Source organism: Coregonus clupeaformis, chromosome 8 (assembly GCF_020615455.1).
Source record: "Coregonus clupeaformis isolate EN_2021a chromosome 8, ASM2061545v1, whole genome shotgun sequence".
In the NCBI taxonomy this organism is placed as follows: Eukaryota; Metazoa; Chordata; class Actinopteri; order Salmoniformes; family Salmonidae; genus Coregonus; species Coregonus clupeaformis.
In genome coordinates, this window is record NC_059199.1 from 46,673,846 (window position 1) to 46,685,100 (window position 11,255).

Genomic DNA, 11,255 nt, shown 5'->3' on the forward strand with positions numbered 1-11,255 from the left:
GACTGCGGGTGGAATCCAGACGATAGGCTGGCGGTGGCCCCAAGGAGATGACAGAACTCCTTCCAAAAGGTTGCTGAGAATTGCGGGCCCCCGGTCTGACACTATATCCTGGGGTAGGCCATGGATACGAAACACATGTTCCAGGACCACCTGGGAGGTCTCTTTAGCAGAGGGTAGTTTGGGAAGGGGCACGAAGTGGGTCATCTTACTAAAGCGGTCAACAATGGTAAGGATGACTGTGTGTCCGTCAGAGGGCGGAAGGCCCGTAACAAAGTCCAGTGAAACGTGGGACCAGGGCCTCTTGGGTATGAGTGAGGGTTGCAGCAACCCAGCAGGAGGCTGGTTGGGAGTCTTGTTTCGGTTACAAGTGGGACAAGCTCGGATGAATTCTCGGACATCCCGTCTCATCCCCCGCCACCAGAACCGCTGGCGGACCAGATGAAGGGGTGCGAGTGATGCCGGGATGACAGGCCAGACGGGATTCGTGCCCCCACTGAATCACAGGTGACCTGAGATTTGCTGGAACAAACAGACGGTTGGGGGCGCTGGTGCTTGGACCTGGATGGTCCCGAAGAGCCTCCATGACCTGCTTCTCGATCTCCCAGGTGAGGGCCGCTACGACCAAGTGGCTGGGAAGAATGGGAGCTGTCATGGCGGTGGTCTCGTCCTTCTGAAACATCCGGGAAAGAGCATCAGGTTTGATGTTGCGAGATCCCGGGCGGTAGGAGAGCGTGAAATTGAAGCGCGTAAAGAACAGAGACCACCGCTGTTGACGGGAGTTCAGCCTCCTGGCTGTTTGGATATACTCCAGGTTCTTGTGGTCTGTCCACACTACGAATGGTTCCTTTGACCCCTCTAACCAGTGCCGCCATTCTTCAAGGGCGAGCTTGACAGCCAACAGCTCGCGGTTCCCAATGTCGTAGTTGCATTCGGCAGGGGTTAGCCGACGGGAGTAGAAGGCACAGGGGTGCATCTTGCCATCCTCAGCTGCTCTTTGAGAAAGCACTGCACCCACTCCCACGTCCGAAGCATCTACCTCCACCACAAACTGCCTTGCTGCATCTGGCATCTGGAGGATGGGAGCAGAAGTGAAACATGTCTTGAGGATATTGAAGGCCTTATCAGCAGCTGATGTCCATTGGTACGGTTGTTTAGTGCTGGTTAGCGCCGTGAGGGGTGCAGCCACTGTGCTATAGTTTCTGATGAATCTCCTATAAAAGTTGGCAAAGCCCAGGAACTGTTGCAACTTCTTCCGAGACTCAGGAACTGGCCAGGAAGTGACAGCCGACACCTTCGTGAGATCCATCTGAATGCTGCCCTCGGTCACCACATACCCCAGGAATGAAACGGTCTTGGCATGGAACTCGCACTTCTCTGCCTTCACGAAAAGAGAGTTCTCCAGCAGGCGGCGCAGGACCAACCGGACGTGGTGCGTGTGTTCTGACAGAGTCTTTGAGAATATTAAAATATCGTCAAGGTACACAAATACGAACGTATTTAGCATGTCCCTGAGGATATCATTCACTAGGGCTTGAAAAACTGCTGGGGCATTGGTGAGGCCGAAGGGCATGACGAGATATTCATAGTGGCCGGTTGGTGTGTTGAACGCTGTCTTCCATTCGTCTCCCTCCCTCATCCGCACCAGATGGTAGGCATTGCGAAGGTCCAGCTTAGTGAATACAGTGGCTCCCTGCAGCAGTTCGAAGGCAGACGAAAGTAAGGGCAGTGGGTAGCGATTCTTAACCGTGATGTCGTTCAGACCCCGGTAATCTATGCATGGACGAAGAGAACCGTCCTTCTTGCCGACAAAGAAGAATCCCGCTCCTGCGGGGGAAGACGACGGTCTAATTATCCCGGAGGCAAGAGAGTCATTAATGTAGTCCTCCATGGCCTTTCTTTCCGGGGCTGACAGTGAATACAGACGACCCTTGGGAGGTGCTGTGCCAGGCAGGAGATCAATCGCGCAGTCATAGGGTCTGTGTGGGGGTAGAGATGTCGCCTTGGATTTGTTGAACACCTCTTTCAGGCTGTGGTAACAGGCCGGAACATTGGATATGTCGGAGGTAGCGCTAGATCCTTCCCGGTGAACGGGCAGGGTGGCCCCCTTAAACAGGTCTGGTGACAACTCCTTCCCCACTCACGGACTGTTCCTGTCTCCCAGTCGATGTGGGGGTTGTGCTGACGGAGCCACGGGTATCCAAGAATGAGTGGTTGGCCAGGTGAGTGTAGGAGGTGAAACTGGATGGACTCCTGGTGGTTTCCTGACAGCAGGATTGTCACAGGGGCGGAGATATGAGTGACAGTGCCAAGATGATGCCCATCCAGGGCTCGTGCAGGAATGGGTTGTGTCAGTTGATGATGGTTCACGCCCAGTTGCTGTGCAAGCTCAGGGTCCATGATGTTTGCTTCGGCTCCGGAATCCACAAGGGCGGCCAATGTATGAGTCTTGTCAGAAAGCTGAAGGCGGAGATGAAGCAGGGTCTTTCGGATGGAGGGAGACTGAAGGCTTGTTGAGCTCACCCGGATCTCCCCTACACCTGGTGAGCTGCGGCTTTTGCCGGACAAGTAGCGACACGGTGATTCTCGCCACCACAGTAGAGGCAAAGGTTGGAGCTTAGACGGCGCCCGACGCTCCTCGGGAGTCAGAGAGGCACGGCCAATCTCCATGGGCTCAGGCTGATTGAGTTGGCTAGCTGGAGAAGGGAAGCGATGTCGCCAGCCATCCGATTTATGTCTCCCTCAGAGCGTTCCAGTCGCTGTAGGGCAGTCCTCTCTGGCTCTTCCTCCATCGTGGTCAGGGGAGTGCGCTGGGTCCATGATGGTCAGATCGTTCTGTCACGAACAGAAGAGGACCCAAGAGCGCAAGTTCAAATTCAGAGTTCTTTATTCAAGGTTACAGGCGGGAAGAGGAGTCCCAGGGGTGTCAGGGGTCTTTCAGGGTCCTCCTGTGGGTACCTGTGCTCCGGGGGTCACCAAATGTCCGGGGGTGTCCAGTCCAAGTGCTTAGTGTGTGTTCCCCAGTGATGGAGCGGCGTATCGGGCTGAGGGTGGTGAAACGTCTGGGCACGCTCATCTGGTGGTCGGAGACCTGGGGGACACACACACACAACAGCAATATGAATGGCAGGCAGAAGTACAGATCAGGGCTGGGCAAATATCGTGGTGAGAGACAGAAGGCAGAAACGAGTTACCGGAGGGGCTGAAGATCGGAGAGTAGTCGAGGTCCAGAAGGCAGGTTGGGATAGACGGGGCAGTAGAACAAGGAGGCAGTCAAGAAAGGATCGGTATCACAAACAGGAGGCAGAGCGCAGACAGGCAGGTTACTGGTCCGGGTTTGAAGACGATCTGACAGGGCTTGGCTGAAAACCAGGGCTTGATATACTGGGAGAGGTAGTGGGGAAATGCAGTTCAGCTGGCAGAGTAATTAGAACAGAGTGAGGCAAGGTGAGGATGGTGAGTGGGAAATGCAGTGCAGCTGGCCAGGTAACAAGAGCAGAGCAGGGCAGGTGGAGCTAGTTAGGCTGAGTAGAGAGAGGGAGGTGAGCAGAGTGGAAGATAATTGAATGCAATTAATGTTGCTACCAGGGAGAGAGAGTGCTCATGACAATTTCATAGTTTTGATGTCTTCACTATTATTCTACAATGTAGAAAATAGTAAAAAATACAGAATAACCCTGGAATAAGTAGATGTGCCCAAACTTGTGACTGGTACTGTATGTCGTTTGAGGCTCAGAGAGAAAGTTAGGAGCGGTCATTATGATCAGTCATTAATGCTGACAATTTGGCTGGAGGATCCCACTGGGCCCGCAGACAGGGATGGGGCCTGTACTAAGCAGGCAGAACAATTAGGATTTAGCGCTTGGTTAATTTTGAGATGTGTCTGGAACTTTCGGTCGGTACAGGAGGAGCGTGGGCCGGCTCTCTGTGAGAGACACTTCCCATTATTATCTTCTCATAATAATTTTCCTTCAGACTCATCATCACACAGCATCATAATTACACAGCGAACTAAGAGAAATAGGAAATAAATAATTATATGACCCTTTCTTCTTGTCTTTCAAATTGCCACCACACATCTTAGCGCAGCTGACAATTTCATATTTGCAGGTTTGAACTCTGCCCTCTGATATGAGGAAGAACACAACCAAGCTAAAATGAGACATATCCCTCTGTCCTCTCCTCATCGCAATGACAGCTACCTTTCAAAATACAAAACCCAGTTCCATTTGCTCCACCTGTCCCTCCTCCAATTAACAGTACACCCTGAACATGGGAATACATGATAATGTCTGGCACAGCACACATAGACTACTTAGTAGTTACCATGACAGCAAGGTACTGTACTATACTGAGAGAAAAACAAGGTTGCCATGACTGCACTTAACATAGTGTGTGGTGGAGGCAGGAGGGTACTGGGACTGACTAACAGTGGCAATTTTCACCTAGCACACTGATTACACGTTAATTACAGGTCATTGTCTCATAGCATTCAACCGGGAACAAACGTCTGGGTCGGGAAAAGACTTAGACTGAGTTGTTTTTATTTTTTAATCACACTCCAACCATTATGGTGGCTGAACTGTGCTGGCCTTGCTGCCTGCTTCTGACTGTCCCGAATGACAACCTATTCCCTATATAGCACACTACTTTTGACCAGGGCCCATTGGATAACCAATAGAGCTCTGGTCAAAAGTAGTGCACTATGCAGGAAATAGGGTGCCATTTGGGACTTAGCCCTGGGCTTCCACTGACCTTTATTATGCAATCAAACAGCTAATCTTGCAGGTGGAATGAAATCTCCCACCAGACACGGATTTAGTAGATGTAAAATGAGATTGCCCACCAGTGGGTTAATAGGGTTTTTTCTCTCTCAGGACTAACACCCTGTCCAATGTTACACAGGCTAGCTACCAGCTAGCGCAACAAATGGTATTAAAGATGAATGTGTGTGGTTTTTAATGTGTCTGCGGTGGTACATAGTCTGGTTTTGTGTGGGGGGGGCTAGGACAAGGTCGACAAAGACAAGTGTAGAAGCTCTTTTTCAGGTAATTGATAATACCCTGGACCAAGCTGTGGTATATTCCCTTGAAATCCACTCCTGGCTTTCAACAAAATTCTAATGCCCTTTAAAGGGGCAATCTGCAGTTAAAACAATCAAAATAATATATGAAGCAATCGCCCCTTTAACTCCTACTTGTTTTACAAGGCAGATGGAAAGACTGATCGTAGTGGGAAAATAACTGGTGATCTGATTATATATCTAGCGTGAACACCTGACACTCTATTTCTTATAAATATCAATATGATTGGGAATCCTGACAAAGATAACATAACACATCACATGACCAGCTACTTTCACATACAGCCCATGTCCCACTCCCACAGGAAGACTTATATTAGGGTCCTAGCTAAATCATCAATCATAGGATGTCCCCCATCCCCCTCTGAATCCATAGGAACCATGGAAACATTTTATAATAACGTTCATTAATAAGCCATTAATAGATCCTTTATAAGTAAACAATTGTTCAGCAAATCATTAACACATGCCTAATAACCACCTGTTAATTAAAGTTATTAGAATTAGTGCAGTAAAAAGGCATTGAGCTGATGCACACCCCAAAATGTTTGTAGAGGTGCTGACTAATGGAGGGTAAACTGTGTAGAAATAGGGAAAGAAAGTCACACTTTATAAATGCTCCCAACAATTTCAATGGGTAAACCTAACCAACGTTTCGGCAACGCAGTGCCTTCTTCAGGGTAGAAACGTTGGTTAAGTTTACCCATTAAAGTGTGTGTCTTTTCCCCCTTATTTTTATACATTATAATACGTGTTACCAGAACCACTGAACCCCAACTGTTTTTTAACTTACTAGAGTAGACCAGCTTGAAGCCCTCTCCGGTGGACTCCGGGTCAGAGTAGAACTCCAGCCACAGGTGGTTTGAGGTACTAATGAGGGTTAGACCCAGCATGGATGAGCCTGTGAACGCCCCAAGGACATGGGCCATGCTGTCTTTACCATCATAGATCTGCAGAGAGAAGAGTTCACTTTAGTTCAGTTCTGTTCAGTGCAAAGTATGTCTTTGTTTCATGAACGTGTTTAGTATTGGCCATTGTAATGTCAAGTGGGTAAAGTATTGCCTTTTTAGTCTGATTATTATCACTGTTTAATGAAAATGTACCAGATGAGTGGTACTAAGGGTTTATGGAGAGGGTAGGTCCTTGTTAAAGATGCCCATTCTTCACTCAAGGAGAGCTGCTCTTGAGGTAACATGTTGTTACACTTCAGTTGGATTCCAGGCTACTGTAGCCAGTATAAGGCCATTGATGAGATTAAGAATCCATGGCACTATTTATCTGGCGCAGACAAGGCTTATTACCATGGACAGAATCCACATGCTTAAGTGTCATTGACCATCACAGGAGTACCATACACATACACTCCAGCAGACAGAGAGAGAGAGAGAGAGAGAGAGAGAGAGAGAGAGAGAGCCCAGTACCTTGAGAATGTCCCCCTGTGCCAGATGGAAGGTCCTGGCAGAGATGTTGATTCCCTTCCCAGCCTGCACCTGGATGCTGTAGATGCACTCATGGTTGTTCTCGTAGTTCATTGGGTAGTTCGGCGACAACATAATCCCCTCATTGTTTATGACAGATGAGCCACACTCGGCTACAGGATGGAGAGAGTGGAGAAATGGATAGAACAAAACAACACCATTGGAAAGTGCATGTGACAATGACGGTCTATGGCCAGGGTAATAAAAATGTCAAACCTTTTATTTTTGACATTTTACGCACACTTCATTTCCAGTTCATGTATAACATCACATTTGATCACATGTATTTACATACAGTACTAGTTCACCACTATGGACATATCCTGGATGTAAATTGCATGAAACATGATTCGTCGCTTTTGTGTTCTGCTTCCTGCCTCGCATTTTGTGCCTGGATACCATAGATGTAAACAATCTGGAGGGCTCAGAAGAAAATCTGGAATTGGAACTGACAGAATAGACTTCCTGAGTTATTATTAATTTTCATGTCGCTGCTCGGAGCTCAACTACATGGCCTGGGATCAGGGTTCTGGGCTCTGACACTGAACAATAACCATCAAATTCAGAGTTAATGGAACAAAACCCAGTAAAAGCAGATGTATTGCTACCCATCATGCATTTTGCAGAGGGGGAGCTTTGGCGAGTGGTGCATAAAGCAGCCGCAGCAGCAGCCAAGTGTGATTTATTTAATGCCCCATGCACCGTTTCACTCAGCGCCACTAGATGTTATGACCATATAACTAGTGTCATATTTTGAATAAATCACAACTGTTATGAGTATCTGATGCTCCAGATACTCAACTAGTCTCAAGAAGGCCAGTTTAATTGCTTCTTTAATCAGCACAACCGTTTTCAGCTGTGCTAACATAATTGCAAAAGGGTTTTCTAATGATCAATTAGCCTTTTAAAAGGATAAACTGGGATTAGCAAACACAACGTGCCATTGGAACACAGGACTGATGGTTGCTGACAATGGGCCTCTGTACGCCTATGTAGATATTCCATCAAAAATCAGCCGTTTCCAGCTACAATAGCCATTTATAACATTAACAATGTCTACACTGTATTTCTGATCAATTTGATGTTATTTTAATGGACAAAAAAATTGCTTTTCTTTCGAAAACAAGGACATTTCTAAGTGACCCCAAACTTATGAACGGTAGTGTATATCTCTAAGAAACCAGTGTCAGGAACAATGTGAATTTGTGTTCGAGACAAGAACTCCCTCCGCTCAACCTGCCCCTCTTCATCATCACTCTTACCTCACTGTGTGTGTGTGTGTGTGTGTGTGTGTGTGTGTGTGTGTGTGTGTATGGGCGGGGGGGTGGGGCACGTCAGGGGAGAGAAAACTTTTTAGAGTAAGGAGCTTCTGACCCCCCGAGGTTCAACTTCAGTCCAATTCTCTCAGTGTAAATGAAATACATCACATTAAAACTGACTGACTGCTCTTAAGAGAAAGTGCATGGCACCACTTTGAGAAATGTGTGTGTGTCCTAAAAGTAAGAGTCACACACATTGTTGGCAGTGAATACCAGACACTCAGGACTCAGGAAGTGCCATGTAATATTGTGAGAGCTCCACAACTACAGTATTAGCCAGGGGAAGGATGCTGCTCAGACGGCACCGAGGAGGGAGCAGCATCTAGGATGTGACTCTGACGCTCCCTGCACTTGGTGTCTGAAGTCATTTCCGTCTGCTGCTGACAGTCTCCTCTCCCCTGAGCCAGGTCCCTGGTCGGGCCTGATCCACGCGGTGTGATACGGTGTGATAGGCAGTTTAAAGACAGCCCTCTTTTTTAACAGCCCTGTGCCGTGAGGCTGAGGACCCAGAGACAGGGGAGGCAGGGGGAAGAGGAAGAGGGCCAAGGCTTAGATTATCTTATCCCATCCATGTATTACTGCTCAGACAAAAGAGGGGTCAGGGACAAGGTGGCTTTAAGAAGCAGGGATCTGACAGATCATGAGTAGGAGGGGTGCTGGGGCGGAGATAGCACGCTTGTGTATGTGTTGGCATACGCTTGTGAGTGTGTGTGTGTGTGTGTGTGTGTGTGTGTGTGTGTGTGTGTGTGCACATCCGCGCATCTGTGTGTGTGGTGTTATGGGATAGCTGCAAAGCTCCTATTGCTATTAGAGGAGTCTGCGGAGGGTGGCATATAGATTGGGAGAAATCAGTGCATCAGAGAAGAAGGAGCAGCTTTTATCAGCCCCCACAGCCAGCCAGGTAACATTATACTGTAGGCTTTAATCAGGGCCCCCACAGCCAGCCAGGTAACATTATACTGTAGGCTTTAATCAGGGCCCCCACAGCCAGCCAGTTAATATTGTACTCTAGGCTTTAATCAGGGCCCCCACAGCCAGACAGGTAACATTACACTGTAGGCTTTAATCAGGGCCCCCACAGCCAGACAGGTAACATTATACTGTAGGCTTTAATACATTTCTTATTGTTGTTGCATTGCCGAGAAGTAAGCATTTTGTTGGACGGTGTATACCATGTGTTTCCCGTAAATACGCCTAATACAACTTGAAAAGCTAGGAGGGAATGTGGTGTGTTTACTTATTAGCAGCCATCATTACTATATGGAACATGTTTGTGACAGAGCGTACACGCACGTGTGCAAGCACAGATACGCGCACACACACACACACACAAACACACACACACACGCACGCAGACACACCCCCAGACACACACACTACACTGCATGACACATGAGACAAAATGATGAAATAGAGCACTTCCACTAAAACAAGTGCCTACTGCACAACCACACAATAACCAGTTAGAATGGTAATCCTGCGTGTTCATCTTTCTATTGGAGTGGATCAATGATCTGGTACAAGCAGGCAAGATCATTTAATATTTGAAGTCCTATTGTTACTGTGCTAGTGGAGTGTGTGTGTTTGTGTGTGTGTGGCCTGTGAATGTGTGTGTGTGGGGGGGAGGGGGATCCTTCTTGTTCATTTCCAGGCGATAACCTGCCTGAAATGGTTCTGAGGAAGTAGCTAATAATAGGTCCTTTCTGAGCGGAGGCGGTTTCCTTTGGCCAGCCACTATGGACCTTGTAAGGCATATGAGATAGGACCCAACTGTACGGCTGGTTTGGAATAAAGACTGGGGGTTATTTTTTTTCCCGTAATTTATTGACACACAAAAGATGTGTCCTGAATCCTGACTGAAGTTATTTCTCTTGTCCCTTCAAGCATTAGTGTGTTGCTATAACAGAGGTAGAACAGAAAGGGGGGAGAGAGAGAGAGAGAGAGAGAGAGAGAGAGAGGAGAGAGGGAGGAAGAGAGAGAGAGAGAGAGGAAGAGAGAGAGAAAGAGAGAGAGAGAGGAAGAGAGAGGCAGGAATAGAGAGAGAGAGAGACAGAAATTAGAGATGATGTAGAAAGGAACCAGCCACAGGACACACGTCAACCATCATCAGGTGTGGCTGCAGTTACATTCTTTCTGTCTCCCATGGACTTACAGGTATTATGGACATAACAATTGACATTACATTTTAGTTCACATTCTTATCCAGAGAGACTTACAGTTAGTGCATACATTCTTTTTATTTTCATACTGGCCCCCAGTGGGAATCAAACCCGCAACACTGGCGTTGCAAACACCATGCTCTACCAACTGAGCTTCATCCCTGCCGGCCATTCCCTACCCTGGACAACTTGTGCACCGCCCCATGGGTCTCCCGGTCGCGGCCGGCTACGACAGAGCCTGGATTCGAACCAGGATCTCTAGTGGCACAGCTAGCACTGCGATGCAGTGCCTTAGACCACTGCGCCACTCGGGAGGATTGATATGACAGCAATCATCCAGAATGCATGTTGGGACATTTGATCTAAATCATATAATTTTCGGTGACATTACAATCCATGGACATATACAAAATGACTGCAGCCACGTCTACCAAAATTGAAACAGTTAATTCCGGAAACAACCTGTTTAATATTTAACACAGTTTATACTAAAGAACCAACTCAGTGGTCTTGTTGTTCGAGTGTCTGCCCTGAAATTGGAAAGTTGGGGGTTCAATCCCCGGTCAAGTATTTGCAAAGAGTGGGACCTATGCTCATCTGCTTGGCACTCAGTATTTAGGAGATAGACTAGCATCCTGTCCAGGTGGTGTACTTGAACATCAAGCTGCTTAGCACTACAGAAACAGGAGATAGGCTCCTGCCTTACAGACCGTTTTGGCTTGGACAAGGCTACTTACATCCTAGTGGGTAAACCCCAACCCCTGTAGCCGGCACACAGAGCCTGGTTCCTTAGTAATACAAATCTGAGGTAACACCATGGGTTATGATGGATTTCAGCCTCACAATGAAGGGAAATAGTGCTGCTGTAAACAAGGAAATAAGCACATTAGAAAATGGGAGTAAGGTGGGGAAACAAATCCATTGTAAACGCAGCAGCGAGTGACACAGGCGAAACGTTCCCGAAATTGCTTTTTGATGGAATATGAACTTTTGAGCCGAGAGAAACAAAAGAGAGGTGGAAAGGAATCTGCAATGCAGTGCAGTTTAGGTCAAAAGCTAAACATACTCAGACAGATAATCAGACAAACTGAATTCTCAAGTGCAATTCCAATTATGCACACACAGCCATTTGTTCTCACTTTAGTGTGTGTGTGTGCATGTGTGTGTGTGTGTGTATGCATGCACGAGTGTTTGCCTATGTGTCTGTGGGTTGGTGTGA

General features: G+C 47.6%; 1 protein-coding gene across 1 annotated transcript in view; it reads right to left on the reverse strand.

Moving 5' to 3' along the window:
• LOC121571845 (CUB and sushi domain-containing protein 3-like) overlaps window positions 1-11,255 on the reverse strand; it is a 558,910-nt gene that overhangs the window by 212,494 nt on the left and 335,161 nt on the right. Inside the window, exons 22-23 of the mRNA XM_041883584.2 lie at window positions 6,502-6,671; window positions 5,874-6,030 (exon numbers count right to left, since the gene is read on the reverse strand). Of these exons, the coding sequence (XP_041739518.2) occupies window positions 5,874-6,030; window positions 6,502-6,671 (327 nt within the window). The remainder of the gene's footprint in view (window positions 1-5,873; window positions 6,031-6,501; window positions 6,672-11,255) is intronic.